This window comes from Ranitomeya imitator, chromosome 6, assembly GCF_032444005.1.
Source record: "Ranitomeya imitator isolate aRanImi1 chromosome 6, aRanImi1.pri, whole genome shotgun sequence".
NCBI lineage: Eukaryota > Metazoa > Chordata > Amphibia > Anura > Dendrobatidae > Ranitomeya > Ranitomeya imitator.
The window spans coordinates 40,063,383-40,080,544 of NC_091287.1; the positions used below are offsets into that span (position 1 = coordinate 40,063,383).

Below are 17,162 nucleotides of genomic sequence, written 5' to 3' on the forward strand. Positions count from 1 at the left end.
AGGAATAACAGCATACAGTCAACTTCTTTACTCCCTCTTGTGGTGACCGCCAGTAACCAACATATTATTGTTCATATTTAATGACCATAAAAATATCTAAAGCTTATCACATCTGCTTTCTTCACGGGCATTGTTTTTACTGCAGATCAAGATCCCAGCCAGCTCTAACGCAATGCTTACAAGCTAGACTGCAGCAGTGGTCGGTTTCCTGGGCAACGAGCTGTAAACAAAAGAAAAGAGTTAATATCTTAAGACCGGCTGCAAATTTTAATAAGTAGTAAATTGCACAAGTGCTCATTTTTACAAGCACTGTCCAACAATAATATATAAAGATGAGAATAACCATTTAAATATATGAAAAAACGTGTTAAAAAAAGGGCATTCTCTTGGAGAAGGTGCTCATATTTTGTGAGGTTGTCCTCTGCATTTTAAGATAAGAGTAAAAAAAATCCAGTCTTTTTAGGAAGTCAGCTGTCCTCTCCTTATTAGTTTGCTCTGTGCCTGGCCGGCCGCTGCCGGATATGAGGTCTGTAATTTTTAGATGGTCTGATCTTGCGGTCTGTATACATAGGTCTGCTCTAGGCAATGGATAAGGGGGCTTCTGTGTATAGGGGGGTCCTGGTCTTGGGTCTGTTCAAACAAAGGGTCTAGCTTGAGATCTACATAACAAGGGGTTTGGCCTGGGGTGTATATATAATTTTAAAGCAGTATTCATTTTGGATTCTGCTGGAGGTTGTCATGTGTTTTATATGTTTTTCAAAATTTTCGAAATAAATGTGCGTAAGGAAATATTTTTCTTGTATTTTATGAACAGCAACCACAATGCCCAGCCGGGTATGTTAGACAACATACACCAATGGTGAGTGGCGACTAGACTTTCCCATGGGTTCTGTCGTTCGATAGAAAGACTCGCACTATGTGCTGCCCTGTTCTTCCCGTCATATCTGTCAAAATCTGCAATCGAGGTTCCCAGCAGACTATTTGATAGTAGTAAGAAAAAAGCCTTTTAATTAAAAATTTGTCTATTTAGGGGGGTTCTTGTGTTGAAAAGATTGAGATACTCTGCTTTACATAATGTACTGTATATGCCTTATTAACCCCTTCATGACCTTGGGATTTTTCGTTTTTCCGTGTTCGTTTTTCACTCCCCTCCTTCCCAGAGCCATAACTTTTTTATTTTTCCGTCAATTTGGCCATGTGAGGGCTTATTTTTTGCAGGATGAGTTGTATTTCGAACGACATCATTGGTTTTAGCATGTCGTGTACTAGAAAACGGGAAAAAAATTCCAAGTGCGGTGAAATTGCAAAAAAAGTGCAATCCCACACTTGTTTTTTGTTTGGCATTTTTGCTAGGTTCACTAAATGCTAAAACTGACCTTCCATTATGATTCTCCAGGTCAGTACGAGTTCATAGACACCTAACATGACTAGGTTATTTTTTATCTAAGTGGTGAAAAAAAATTCCAAACTTTGCTAAAAAAAAATAAAAAAAAATTGTGCCATATTCCGATACTCGTAGCGTCTCCATTTTTCGTGATCTGGGGTCGGTTGAGGGCTTATTTTTTGCGAGCCGAGATGACGTTTTTAATGATAGCATTTTGGTGTAGATACATTCTTTTGATCGCCCGTTATAGCATTTTAATGCAATGTCGCGGTGACCTAAAAAACGTAATTCTGGCGTTTTAATTTTTTTTCTCGCTACGCCGTTTAGCGATCAGGTTAATGCTTTTTTTTAGTTGATAGATTGGGCGATTTTGATACCAAATATGTGTAGATTTGATTTTTTTTTATTGATTTATTTTGATTGGGGCGAAAGGGGGGTGATTTAAACTTTTATATTTTTTTTATTTTTTTCTCATTTTTTTTAACTTTTTTTTTTTACTTTTGCCATGCTTCAATAGCCTCTATGGGAGGCTAGAAGCAGGCACAACTCGATCGCCTCTGCTACATAGCAGCGATCTGCTGATCGCTGCTATGTAGCAGAAATGGAGGTGTGCTGTGAGCGCCGACCACAGGGTGGCGCTCACAGCCACCGGTGATCAATAACCATAGAGGTCTCTAGGACCTCTATGGTTACCATCCTGATGCATCGCCGACCCCAAATCATGTGACGGGGGTCGGCGATGACGTCATTTCCGGCCGCCCGGCCGGAAGCGGTAGTTAAATGCCGCTGTCTGCGTTTGACAGCGGCATTTAACTAGTTAATAGGTGCGGGCAGATCGCGATTCTGCCCGCGCCTATTACAGGCACATGTCAGCTGTTCAAAACAGCTGACATGTCCCGGCTTTGATGCGGGCTCACCGCGGAGCCCTGCATCAAAGCAGGGGATCTGACCTCGGACGTACTATCCCGTCCGAGGTCAGAAAGGGGTTGAGCAATTGCAAAAAGAGTCATTCCCTAAAATACTGATATCAATGCAATTGCTCCTGTCGGCCACTGGGGGTGGTATAATAAGTGATAAAAGAAGTAGCATTTAGAGATAAGCGGACTTGTGAAAATTCAGGTTCTGATACCCAACCAGAACTTTATTCCAAAGTTTGGTTTGGTTACCAGAACTGTACCCCAACTTGAACCAGAACCCGAACCCCATTGAAAACAATGGGGACCCGAACTTCTGCAGCTAGAAAAAATATTTCTCTCCTCTCTCCTTTCTTTCTCCCCTCCCTCTCCTTTGTTTCTCCCCCTCTCTCCTCGCTCTCCCTTGGTTCCTCCCTCTCTACTCTCTCTTCCCTCTCTCTCCTCTCTCTCTCTTTCCTCTCTCTCCCCTCTATCTCCTCTCTTTCCTCTATCATCTCTCTCCCTCCTCTCTCCTCTCTATCTCCTCTTTCCTCTCTATCCTCTCTTTCTTCTCTCCTCTCTCACCTCTCTCTTCCCTTTATCCTCTCTATCTCCTCTCTTTCCTCTCTCTCTCCCCTCTTTTGTTCCTCACTCTCCTCTCTTTCTCTCCTCTCTCTTTCCTCTCTGTCCCCTCTCTATTTCTTCTCCCCTCTCTCTTTCTTCTCTCTCCCCTCTCTCTTTCCTCTCTCATCTCTCTCCTCGCTCCTGTCCCCTCTCTCTCCTCTCTCTTTCCTCTCTCTCTCTTCAATTCAATTCAATGACCTTTATTGGCAGGACTAAGTACATGTTAGCATTGCCAGAGTATATGGTAATAATAGGGGGATAGGGGGGTGGGGTAGGGAGGCATATAGAGGTCCAGGATATATTAGGCTCTTTTTAGAGGATAGGGGACATGTCTATGGTGGGGCATAGGAGTCCATGGCATATCAGGCTTTTTAGTCGGGGGATAAGGACATGTCCAGGGTGGGGTATAGAGGTCCATGACATATCAGGCTCCTCTTAGTCTGTGGAAGTATTATTGGTAGTTTCTCTTCCTCCTCCATGGAGGTGAAGTCTGGGAGGAGATCAGACAGTCTTTTGAGGTGAGTGTCCCTCACTGCGGAGTATTTGGGGCACCTCAGCAGGAAGTGGGCCTCATCCTCCACAGCCTCCTGGGCGCACTGCTGGCAGAGTCTGCTCTCTCGAGGCTTGTAGTTCTGTCGGTGCTGCCCGGAATTCGATGAGTAGGCTGTGGGCGCTCAGTCTGTACCGGCTCAGGATCTGTCGCTCTTTGGGGTTTTCTAGTATCTCTAGATATGGGGCCAGTTTGTACTCCCTCTGTAGGTTCTGGTATATCGTCAGTCTCTGGGATTTGTTTATGTCGTTCCTCCAGATGCTGAGATATTCCTCTTTGACTTTGTGTACCATCTTCTGGATTTCACCTTTTGTCAGGCCATGTAGGTTGATGGCTTGGTCAGATTGGCTTTGGGTACTTTTTGTTGGGAGGCTTCCTGGGACTTCCTGGTGTGGGAAGGCTTTGTGATGGTCTCTTTCTTCTCTTCTCTCTTTCTTCTCTCCTCTCTCTCTTTCCGCTCTCATCTCTCTCCTCCCTCCTCTCCATCCCCTCTCTCTTTCCGCTCTCTCCTTTTTCTTCTCTCCTCGCTCTCTCCCTTCTCTTTTTCTGCTCCCATCTTTCTCTCCTCCCTCCACTCTCCTCTCTCCCCCTCTCTCTTTCCTCTCCCCTCGCTTTCCTCTCTCTCCTCTCTCTTTCCGCTCTCTCCTCTTTCTTCTCTCCTCGCTCTCTCCCCTCTCTTTTTCCTCTCTCTTTCTTCTCTTTTCTCTCCCTCTCCCCTCTCTCTTTCTTCTCTCCTCTCCTTCTCTCTGAAACGGACCTCCCCCAAAACTCCGAACATTGCAACGGACTGCCGGGAGAACTCCGTTTTTGGCATTTATCACTCTCTGTCTGAACCCCAAAGGTTTAAGTTTGATTTCGCTCATCACTAATAGCATTGTTACCTTCTTTTCACCAGTCAATAGAATACTAATGGGATGAGGACTACAGTTCACCATGGAACAACCTATAGCTTGCTGCTGTCCGTTAGTAGGTTAAAGTAGTGTGAACTCAGCCCAGCTGCTTTTTTGTATCCTAACGTGTATACTGCCAAGTATTCGGAGAATTCTGTAAATCACAGACCTACATATTGCGACTGTTTGGGATCAGTTTTGCATGTGATGTTTCTGATATCAGTTTTATACAATATCATGAGACTGTAGTATTATATTGTTTTCTGCATTTCAGCTGTTAGTCGCAGGCATGGTAGGCGATGGATTCACCGGGGACATTGCAATCGATGACATTTCCTTCTTTAATTGTACATTGCATCAAGGTAAGATTTACACATTGATATAATATCAGAAATTAGTTTAAAACATCTGATTCTCTATTTACTTGTATCCTGTTAGAAGATAAGATATTTCCTTTTCCATTAGAAGTTTAATATAGAGACAGGGAACGAGGCTGATGTGGAACCCATGGTGGGAATATGTAACACTGTCATAACAGCTACATTCAGCCACCACCAGGGGGAGCCCACTGCACCCACTGCAGACAGATGTAGACATCATATATTGAGCTGAATACTAACTGTGTAAATCCAGATGCAGTTAGCACCTCCTAGTGGTGGCTGCAGGAAGTAAGAATGACACAGTATATGAAGTAAGAAAAATAGTTTTCCTATACTGATATATTATAAAATTAGTCATTAAATAATGTGAAATAGAATGATGGACATTACAATTAAAGGGGTATTCCAGCTTGAAGCTTTTATTATTGATCCACTGGTTTGGTGATAAATACTAGTTGGGTAGAAATCTGAATGTTTGCTGAGACCCCCATTAATCACCAGAATTGTCCCTATTCCACCCCATTCTTCAAAATGTCCCAGGAGCCGTTTTTCAACATGATAACGTCAGACTGCATGTTGCTTGTACTACTGTGAGCAGCCATGATGGTGTAAACGTGCTACGATGGCTGCAGGGTCTCCAGACTTGTCTCCCGTCGAGCACATCTGGGACATCATTGGTTGGCAATTGCACAGGGAGCTGCCAGCAGTGGATCTTGATGATTTGCCCAATGGCAGAACATTCCTCATAATAACCTCCATTGATAGCAAGTGCGGGGACTTTTACACAAGTGCGGGGACTTCTGCATGAGTGCGGGGATTTCTGCACATGTCTCATACTCCATACTGAATAAATCAAGATGTTTTGAAGATTTTTGTTTCAATTTTTTCATGATTTGCAGATCATTAATACATTTACTCATCCTGTAATTTCTAGAATTCCACAACTTTTCATTATTGGGGTTGCAATTTCACTGTTGAAGAGTGTATAATGATGTATTGAGTTGGAAGTTTAAGCCAGGAACCCTCAATGTTCTCCATATGCGGCCATTGTTGGTGATGTACCTGTGCTTATTACTGCATCCTATATATGGCAGATGGGGATTACATTCTCTGTATACGTATCGCACAAGATGCTTGGTACAAACGTCTCCTCTCATATTGTATCTTCTGGTCGTAACTCACCATCTGCTGTACTAGAACGTTTTTTTCTCCAATCCCTATGAAATTGATCTTAAAAGAATTTATCCGACCACAGATGGCAATTACAGACGTTTGTCAAGAATTCTATTACATTCAGCTTTCTTTTTTTTGTGTATCCAACTCTCTTATGTAACAAATAAAACTCCATCCTGGAAATCAATTTACTTCTGTTCATCATGGAGGTAGATCTATCATATAAGTAAAACTTTCCCATGAAGTTAAAGACTCCAGAGTATACAGTCTAACAAATGTGAGCAGGAAACGACGCCCTAGGGACGCGCGCAGAAATCATAGTGCCCCAAACGAAAACTCGGAATGATCCTCACTCTCCACAGAGATCTTTAATGTATTAAAGTTATACTCTCCATAGTTTACCAACATGCATTCGTAGCAAAAAAGTTGGCAAATTTGAAATTGTTCCAGAAAATGAAGTATTTCTCTCAGAAAATGATTGCAATTACACATGTTTATTTTCTGTGTGCATACTGGAACTACACAAAAAAACTGGCAAAAAAAGAAAAATTGGACATAATTTGACACAAACAATCCAAAATGGGCAAAACCAAATTGTTGGCATCCTAGACTTAATATTTGATTGCACACCTTTTGGAATAAATAACTGCATTCAATCACTTACTATAACCATCAACAAGCTTCTTCCACGTCTCAACTGGAATTTTGGGCCATTTTTCTTTTGTAAATTGCTCCAGTTCTCACATATGTGATGGGCGCCTTCTCCCAACAGCATTTTAAGATCTCTCCACAGGTGTTCAATGGGATTTAAATCCGGACTCATTGCTGCCACTTCAGAACTCTCCAGCACTTTGTTTCCATCTATGTCTGGCTGTTTGTTCAAGTATGTTTGGGGTCATTATCCTGCTGGAAACCGATACCTAGGACGCAAACCCAGGTTTCTGACACTGGGCACTACATCGTGATCCAAAATCTGGTAATCTTCAGATTTCATGATTCCCTGCACACAGTAAAGGCACCCATTGCCAGAGGCAGCAAAGCAACCCAAAAAAATCTTTGAACCTCCACCATATTTGACTGTAGGTACTGTGCTCTTATCTTTGCAAGCTTCATTCCATTTTTGGTAAACAATGATGTGCTTTACCAAAAAAGCTGTATCTTGGTCTCATCTGTCCACAAGATGCATTCTTAGAATGATTTTGGCTTAACCATGTTCATTTAGGCAAACTGCAGTCTAGGTTTTTACGTCTCTGTGTCAGCCGTGGGGTCCTCCTGAGTCTACTACCATAGTATTTAATTTCATTCAAATGTCAATGGATAGTTCTCGCTGACACTGATGAACCCTGGGCCAGCAGGACAGCTTCAATTTCTTTGGAACTTGATTAAGGCTGTCTATCGACCATGCAGACTATCCTGCATTGCAACCTTTCATCAATTTTGCTCTGCCATCCTCATCAAGGGAGATTAGCTATATTGCCATGGGTTGTAAGCTTCTTGATTATGCTGCGCACTGTGATCAAAGCAACATCAAGATCTCTGGAGATGGACATGTAACTTTGAGATTGTTGATATTGTTCAACAATTTGGGTTCTCAAGAAAGTTCTCTTCTTCTTTCTGTTCTTCATGCTTAGTGTGGCACACACATACAGAAAATGCAAGATTGAGTCAACTTCTCCCCTTTTTAATCTAATTTCAGGTGTGAGACACTCACTAAACACTAATGACACACTGACCAAACGCTAATGACACATGTACCATTTTTTTGCGTACGTGAAAAATACGACATCTGAATGAGGCTTTACCAATTATCAAATAAAATCCTTTTCCAGCAGATCATTGGGTTCTCCTAATTTCAACTACTATTTTCTTGCTCCCTCATGAGTTCTTCCAGTTATGCAGTGATAAATAGTCACAGTCTCCACAGCACAGAGATTATTAATGGTTGACTGAGGAATGTTCTGCTGCACTGAATGTACTTGGCCAAATCATCAAGATCCACTTCTGGCAGCTCCTGTGTGTGACGTCCCAGATGTGCTCGATGGAAGACAAATCATGAAATGCTGCAGGCCATGGTAGCACATTTAGGCAATGCAGGCTGCTCACAGTTGCTCAAGCAACATAAGGACCGGCATTGTCGTGCTGGGAAATAGCTCCTGGGACACTTTAAGGAAACGGCCGCATTACGGATTCCATGACCAAATTAATGTAATGTTGAGCTGTTTATGTATCTAGAATGGAGACTAAAGGGTTTTGGCTTCTGTACATTATGCAACACCACACCATAATCCCAGGAGTAGAACTATTTTCATGAAGCTGCCCACGAGTTTTCGTCAGATTAGAAGAATGTTGCATGATGATCCATTCTGTTCTGCAAGTGAAATTGGATGTCACATACCAAATCTCAGGTATCAGACAGTTTCTATACAAACCATCAGAAGGTATGTGTGTGATATTAGGCTATGAGACAGACATTCTGCTACAAGTGCTTCTTTGACCTCAAACCACAACACTTAGGCTGGTTTCACACTTGCGTTTTCTTCTGCAGCGTTTTTATGCAAAAAAAGCATGCGTTTTTTTCCCTATCTTTAACATTAAAAATGCATGCTTTTTTTGTATACGCGTTTGGTCACGTTTATGAACGCATGCGTTTTTTTCAGCATGCGTTCATTTTCAGAAATGCAACATGTAGTAATTTTTACGGCGTTTTTTTTTGCCGCAAAAAAACGCATGCGTTTTTTCGCGGCAAAAAAACCTATTGATGTCTATGGAAACGCATGCGTTTTTAAGCACATGCATTTGTTTGCGTTAAAAACGCATGCGTTTTTATTTAAAAAAAGCAGAAAACACACTAATATGCCACCCCCCACCATAAAGGTGATAAAGGGATCCTAACCCTAACCCTAAAGGGATCCTAACCCTAACCCTAAAGGGATCCTAACCCTATCCCTAACCCTATCCCTATCCCTAACCCTACCCCTAACCCTAACCCTAAAAAGATCCTAACCCTAACCCTAACCCTACCCCTAACCCTAAAGGGATCCTAACGCTACCCCTAACCCTAACCCTAATCCCTTTAGGGTTAGGGCTAGGATCCCTTTAGGCTTAAGGTTAGGGTTAGGGTTAGGGTTAGGATCCCTTTAGGGTTAGGGTTAGGGTTATGATCCCTACCCCTAACCCTACCCCTAACCCTAACCCTAACTATTTCTGTTTATAGTGGGTTTTTTACTTTATTTTGATGATTGGCAGCTGTCACACATGCGTTTTTTCACCATACGTTTTTTTTTTAAACGCATGCGTTTTGAAACGCAAGTGTGAAACCAGCCTTAAAGGCTATCATTATGCAGAGCAAATGACAATGGAGTAATTTGTCTTGTGAGTTAGTTGTCCCATAAACTAACCAAGCTATGACTGTATCTGTCTATAGGTACTTTGCCAACTTGGTCACCAATTCCCTTGGAAACAACTACTAAGACAACTCTTCCTGTCCACAACTGCTCACTAGATGAACATGTCTGCAGGTCAACAGGGCATTGTATACCAATCACAAAGCTGTGTGATTTCAGAGAAGACTGTCTAGATGGCTCTGATGAAGACAACTGTGGTAAGTCATAGAGTGACAGCTAATGCTCAATGTAAAGGAGCGGAACAACTGTCAGCACCCCTAATGAAAATCTTCTGTCAACCGTGAATTAAATGTAACACTTTCACCTTTTAACTGTGCGTTTTACCTATTTTGGGGCATGCACTTATTTAGCCTGTGGATAGGGTTAATTTTTAGGAGCCAGCCCGTAGTGTGAGAAGTTACATGGTCCTGCTTTTAAGATTTTAGAGCACCTTCTGAAAGAAGTCTTGTTGTTAAGGCCACAAGTGAGTGAGTGTGTTTAAGATTTATAGATAGCAAGTTCTAGAGCAAGCTCCAGCAGCAATTGACATTTCTTTTTGCCCTGGGCGCAGAGGTTGCAGAAGAGTAATAGGAAGGTATCTTTCACATGTAGTGAGTACAGTCGTAACATAACAGAGCTGAGGCATAATTCCCCAAAGCAGCTAGAAGGAGTGGGCTACAAAAAATGGCACCACATTAGCCGGTCCTGGAGGATTTGGGAATTCCTATTCTGACTAGGAAGGGACACGAAGGTACTCCTCTAGTGAAGAAAATAGAAAGTTAGAACAGAACTAGGAAGCTTGTGAAGTATTCTGACACTCACGTATTCCACCTATGATTGAAATGCCATGTGTGTTATGCATAAGAAGAAAGCCTCTGTATGATACAGAAGATGTGTGAAAGAAGCATTGTACCTTCTATCGCTTGGTACCGCTATAATTAAGAAATTCCAGTAGTTTTCAGCATTTTACAATGGAATCTGGTCTCACTGATTTGTTTCGTGTTCTCAAGGTCCTTGGACCATCTAACCACTTATGGCCTGTATAGGGGTGGTCAGCAACCCCCAACATCTCATACATAAAGTCAGGGGTACTCTAACCAGGTGCTTTGGGATCGCAAAGCAAGCTTCACCACTAATGGACCCTTACATCAGCTCCTTGCAGCAGTCCCATTGACAATCAATGTGCAACTCCACTCCATTCAAGATACAGTAGGTCTCTGTAATCTTCATTTTTTGGCTTCCAGAGTCCTGCTCTCTGGATTGCTGGGAGTCTTACCAGAGGGATTAACTCATACCCCAGTGTAGGGCCTCAATAAAGAGTATATGAGTATGTCTATCACTGTGCATACACTCAAGTAGTAGATGATTACTTCTGCACAGTAGTCTGAGTGATCAGAAAATGAAGGATTTAATTTACCATGACCTCCAGTAGGGTGTGTGAGAACCTCCAATGCTTAAGAAAAGTTCTAAAAGTTTAGTTATGATTTAAGTACCACATAATTAACTCTTGAATATTTGTTCTCCATGCTCGTAGTATGAAACCACAACATTAACTGTAATCTTCATAATCTCTTAGTTTCAGAGTACTGTAACTTCGAAAACGAGACTTTATGTAAGTGGTTCCAGCCTCGGACAACTTCCATTCATCGGGACACTGACTTTCAGTGGACTGTGGGTCAAGGAATGACCATTCATCCAGGTGAAGAAAGTCACAGGCCTCTCACGGACCATACCATGTGAGTAAATACGCTAACTTTGGGATTTCTCTACATGGACTTCCTTATTGATAATTTTGATATCATTTGCTACCACTTTGTATAGGTGAGACAATTTTACAAGCACCAAAATTAGCAATTTGATGCCATTTTCATTACCTCTGGGATCCTGAATGTTTTGATTTTAAATGATTATACTATATTTTAAAGGATTGTTATAATTTTCTATCTTCAGGAGCACATCGCTCTTCTGCCTCCCAGCTTTTTTTTTTACCTGGCGTAAATGCCGCTGTTCTCCCAAGTCTGGCGTTGTTTTTCTGTTGTTCCTGCGCCTCTCGATTCCCGAGATATGGCCACCATCTATTTGTATATTAGTCTAGTCTTGTTGGTGAAGTTGGTGTTCTCCGCAAGGGGATACCTTTGAATCAGAGCTGAAAATAATGCCCACTTGGCTATTAAAAATAGTTTATTATAATGGGAAGAGGCGGCCATATCTCAGGAATGGAGAAGAGGAGCAAAAGAAAAACAACAACAGATGCAGAAAATGTTCAACGTTCCAAAATGTAATTTACCACTAGGTAAAGGGTACGGCAATGGGAACATGGGTGGCCCCTAAGTACGCCACTATATTTATGGGTATATTTGAGGGTCTATCACTCTAAATTCACTAATAATATAAACCCATATAAGAGATTTATCAATGATTTGTTTTTCATCAGAAAGGGCAGTGCCGATGATGCAACCCGATTTAGTAATGACTGAGTTAAATGACAATAATGGAAGGATTTCATTTACACCTAATATTCATAATTCAAATATTGATTTTTTTTGGACATCTCGATTTTTCATCAAATTAACCAAATAGCTACCAGAACTTTTTTTTGTAATAAAGTCGATTCAAATACCTACATACACTTTAAAAGTGAACTCTACACTAAATGGCTAAACAATATCTCCTATGACCAGTATCAGAGAATTATAAAGAATTATAGTAAAGATTATTATTATCTGCTATAAGCTCTTGTACTTAGAGACCTATTTAAAGATAAAAAATATCCTTCACATCTTATGAAAAGTGCTTATAAAACCACATAAACTCATGGAAGAACAATGCCTTCAAAAGAGAAACCATAAAGTGGAAAAAAATATGGCGTGTAAGTTCAATTTTATTACAACGCTTAAAGGGGTTTTCCCCACAAACAAAGGTTAAGTTTAACTGATAGGTTTTGGAATAATAATAAGTTCCGCAATTGGATGTGTTTAAATAAAATGTTCCTAAGGCTTTAAGTCCCTACATCGTGCTGCTGTCAGATTACATAGCAAAAACCTGCTGTCGGATTCCCTTTAACAGGTAAAAGTCATTTCAGAAAACATTTGACATGTAGAGACGTGTTTTGGAAGTTCTCATCAGTGGAGATCTTGGTGCGGAAACCCCCACCGATTGCTAAGATGAAGGAGCGGAAGGTCCAAGGTTGTAGACAGAGTACATAGACTTTTTTATTGAGCCCTTCTTCCTGGGTTTTAGCTATCAGTTGGGATCTCAGCACCCAGACCCCCACGGATCGAACCTTGACATTTCTTTATGACAAGCAACTAAACTTTATTTGACCAAGGAGTAGTAATAACCCTGCAATGCAACTAGTTTTGTATGCAAGATGGTGCATTTACAAATAATTAAAACCTGAAATATCCTCTAGTAAAAGCTAGAGCTATTTGCACCCATTTTGTGTTTACCTAAAAACAACATTAACAAATGGGAATATTATTTCAGGTAATTGTATTTTAAGTTACCATTTGACTTTAGGTTGTTTAGTGAATCATTTGCAATTTCTGCTTTATTGCTTTTTTTTGCCTTGCAGCCAGGCAGATGGAAATAGCTGTTTACCTTACTGTGTCAGATATTGGTGAGAGCGTTCATTCCTTTCATTTGCAGGTCTTGGCTCCAAAAGGGAATATGCAAATAAAACACTGATGTAGGCAGATTGTATCAATCTAATTTATAATCTGTGGCTTCAATACAATTTGTTTCTTGAACTAGGAGGCAATTACTAAAAGAAGCAATAACAGCTTGGCCGGCAGATTAATAAGTGGGGAGGACATGGTAATAAAACTTTACAAAACTTCTAGCTACCATTTACTGGAATTAAGTATTGCGATGCAAAAAAATTAATAACTAAAAAGCAAATACACATACATAAGTAACAATAAACTGTATTTTCTGGACTATAGCACCCACAATTTAGCAAGATATTGTAATTAACCTAAAATTCCACTATCATTTCCTTAAAGTATTTTGACCCTGAAGGTACAATTTTTTATCGCATTATTTGGGGTTTATAACATAAAAATTGTGGGAAACTTTTTTTAAACTTTCATAGTGTGCTATAAATGACATGTTAACGGGAACCTGAAAGTGGAACCATGCTACCCGATCAACATTGCAGCGTTTCAGAGAGAAAGATACCTTTAAAAGTCATAAAAACTTAATTCCAGCTCACCCAGTTGCTCTATGTTCGTCCACCTGGGGCTCAGACACCGGCCTCACATCAAGGAAAATAGAAAACAATTGGAGTACGGCTCAACAGGACTGGATTTTCTTTTCTTTTGATTTTCAAAAGAAAATATAGTGCATAAAAAAGAAAAATGTACATGGTCGACATGACCCAGTCTACGCGTCTCGACTGCACTAGGCAGTCTTACTCAGTGCAGTCGAAACGCGTCGACTGGGTCATGTCTGGGTTATGTCTGCCATGTAAATTTTTCTTTTGCATGCACTATATTTTCTTTTGAAAAGAAAAAGAAAAGGAAAATCCAGTCTTCTTGTGCCAGACTCCAATTTTTTCTATTTTACTCTAAAAGTCACCAGGAACTGAGCTGCACCGGTGACTAGTCGGACAGGTGGGTTCCCGGTGTCTTTTCCCCGCCAGCTCACCTTGAGTGATGGGTCTCTCGCTGTGTGACACCTGTGAGTCCTTGGTAGCAGATGGGTAGAACCCGCTGGGGGCCGGCTTATTTGACCTGGGTGGCTCAGTCCATGGCAGGTTTTAGAGAATGTTTGAACATTGAGCCAAACATACATGCAGAGTTTTTGAAGAAGTTATTGAGGATGATTTTGAAGCAAATCTGCTCCTAAAAAGTCGTCTGAAAGCCATGTATGTTTTTTTTATCTTTTTTTATCAGGAAATTTTGGAGTGGAAAATATCCCAAATCTTCCTCAAAATTCTCTTGCAAATCTTTTCCAATTCATTTTTATGGCAGATCCGCTTTGCTTTCCATATGAGTTGCTTTTTTTTCTTAAGAAAAGAAGTTTAGAAAAACTCCTTGAGGAAAGTAAGAAAGTTCGTCACTTATTTGGGTACGTGCACACCGCGTCTTTATCTGGTGGATTCCACTTGATCCCCGCCTGAAAAAGCACTCAATGAATATTAAAAAAATGCACAGCAAACGATGATTTGGCCGATGATTTGGCCCACAGCTATCTTGCTCAATTCTTTGATACATATGAGTGCTTGCTCGGTTGAGTGCTTCTGTGAACGCTTTGTGAACCGTTGCCAAACATATCTTGCATTGGCCAATCTCACAGAGACCAAAAGTATAGACAGTCCAATAACAAAAAAGCTGGATCCTTATCTCACCAGACGCCTTCTGCTGCGGACTCCATACACATTGGACTGTCGGCAGAGCTTGTCGATATTGGTGCGTTCAGCCAACGAAAGTTTAATGTGTATGGTGGCCTTAAAGAGACAATGGGATTATTTTCAAAACTTAAACTTACTGATAGGTATAAAGGAATGTTATAATACCAGGTCCTAGCAAGGTGCAGTCAAGCCAAAATGTCAGACGAGGAAGGTCGCATTAAATTCTATCTATATTTGATAAAGAGGATCACTATGTACATCCATCTTTGCTCAGGGGTAGAATTTAAACACAGAATTGGAGCCTTGGGACCTTCTGCCACATACAAAATAAACTTTAATTCAGAACTTCAGATTTGGGACATTTGTAAATATTGTCCACTTTCAAGTTACTTTTGGCCAAATGCTACCTGTAAAAAACAAACTAAAGCCCACCATACACAATAGACTAATGTGGACAGAATTTAATGATATTGACCTGTTGAACCAACAATCTAATTTGTATCTGGGTGTCGGGGAAGATGTCGATCTCACATGCCGGATTTCGGACTGTTAATCACTTTGTTCTCCCAGAGATTAGCTGCCAGCTGAGATGTCTGTCAGCAGCTTTCCTATACAGCACATAGAAGCTCTGAGCCGAACAAGTGCTCATTTATATGAGAGAACCAGCTAAGATGACTGCTGGCCGAATGATCGGCCGAAGCATTGTTCGTCCCACAATCATCTAATGTGTATGGCTGACTTAAGCTTTACTTATATTCTCTGGGTCCACAACAGTGTCTTCATCACTGCCATGGTTTCTGTTAATGACATCACACTGACAGTGATGAAGCCAGTCATTGATCTCAGCACCTGGTGCCATCTACATCAGTAGAGCAGATGAACTTAGTCATTGGCTGCAGCACGGATGATTTGATGTCTCCAGTTGCAGCCAAACACCAGAGCCTGGGCAGTGATTTAGACCAAGGGGTGCTGGATTCAAGGAGAATAAGAAAAAGTTAGGTTGCTTTCCAATAAGTAGCTGAACATATGTTGAGATGGGGAAAAAGTCTTAAGGCCAGCCACCAAGAACTCCAAAAATGCCCCCAAATTCTTAAGGTACCTTCACACTGAGCAACTTTACAATGAGAATGACAACGATCTGTGACGTTGCAGCGTCCTGGATAGCGATCTCGTTGTGTTTGACACGCAGCAGCGATCAGGATCCCGCTGTGACATCGCTGGTCGGAGCTAGAAGTCCAGAACTTTATTTGTTCGTCAGGTCGGCGTGTATCGTCATGTTTGACAGCAAAAGCAACGATGCCAGCAATGTTTTACATGGAGCTAACAACCAGCGAGAACGATAAGTGAGTCGCCGTTACGTCACTGGATCGCTCCTGCATCGTTCTGCTGTTGCCGGTGTTTGACGTCTCCTAGCGACCTAAACAGCGACGCTGCAGCGATCGGCTTGTTGTCTATATTGCTGCAGCGTTGCTTAGTGTAACGTTACCTTTAGTTTCAGTGTAAATTTGCTAACCCCACTGTCTTGCAATCTAGTTTAAGGAATTGTTCCCCCAAAATCAGAACTGTTGTTTAAGAGTAAAGAAGTGTTTCTTTTTTTAATAGAGAGTTGAATCGCCTAAGCTGGCTAGATCAAGGCATTAAATCTAAGGAATCACTTAGTTGTTCACCCTTAACTTCAAAAAAGATATGTAAACTTCGTAGGTTAAATTTGCAGTATCAAACTTAATAACCGGAAAAAATATAGTAAAGTCATGAACATAGCAAGGGTTCATCAGCTGATAAACGGTCATAATGAGGCAAGGTGGAACATGAAGCAAATCCAAAATTTGGATGAGACTGGAGTGTATTCTAAGAACATGGCCAAGATAGAAAGTAGGGCCAGGATCACAGACAAAAAAAAGAATCAAATAGCAAGACGGAAAATAGCCAACCAAATCATACCTTCGCTTAGAGAGAAGCCAAAGAATCCATGGCAGCTTCCATTTTGAAAAGGCTATCAGGCCTGACATAGTTACTATCCAAAAAAGCTTGAAGTAGTCGATGGAAGGAAGCAGAGAGTCATTACTGCAGAGGCGGAGGTGTACGAGCTGCAGCCATTCGCAGGGACTCACCGCTGGAATGAGGTACCATTATTATAAATGGCACATGATACTGTAGAACGGGCCCGGTTACAGTCTCTGCATTGGGTTTAGTACTTTCAAGTTATGCCATTGGCCTTCATCTCTATTGTCCCACAAATACCGCCACCAAGTGATGCGCCTCGACCAGTCATGGTAATAGCTGGTCTAATTAGCATGCAGAACTAACTAATTAAAATAAGTTAAAAAATGTTATTTATTCATAAAATTACTGAATTTTTATGTAAATTACATCTTCAAATATACTGTAGCATGGTGGTCTAAAGGTCAAAATGTAAAACTTCCACTTTTGCCTGGAATAAGGCAGATGATTGATGTTTTTACTGGGGACAAACTGTAGGTAAGTACACACCTTAACGATTGATTGGGTGTCTATACTGGCCACTTCTCTCAA

General features: G+C 41.1%; 1 protein-coding gene across 2 annotated transcripts in view; it reads left to right on the forward strand.

The window, feature by feature from the left end:
- The window catches only part of MALRD1 (MAM and LDL receptor class A domain containing 1), a 419,241-nt gene that overhangs the window by 173,904 nt on the left and 228,175 nt on the right, over nucleotides 1-17,162 (forward strand). For both annotated transcript variants that reach the window (XM_069729529.1, XM_069729530.1), the window contains 3 exons: nucleotides 4,616-4,703; nucleotides 9,319-9,495; nucleotides 10,854-11,013. In XM_069729529.1, coding sequence (XP_069585630.1) covers nucleotides 4,616-4,703; nucleotides 9,319-9,495; nucleotides 10,854-11,013 — 425 coding nt within the window. The remainder of the gene's footprint in view (nucleotides 1-4,615; nucleotides 4,704-9,318; nucleotides 9,496-10,853; nucleotides 11,014-17,162) is intronic.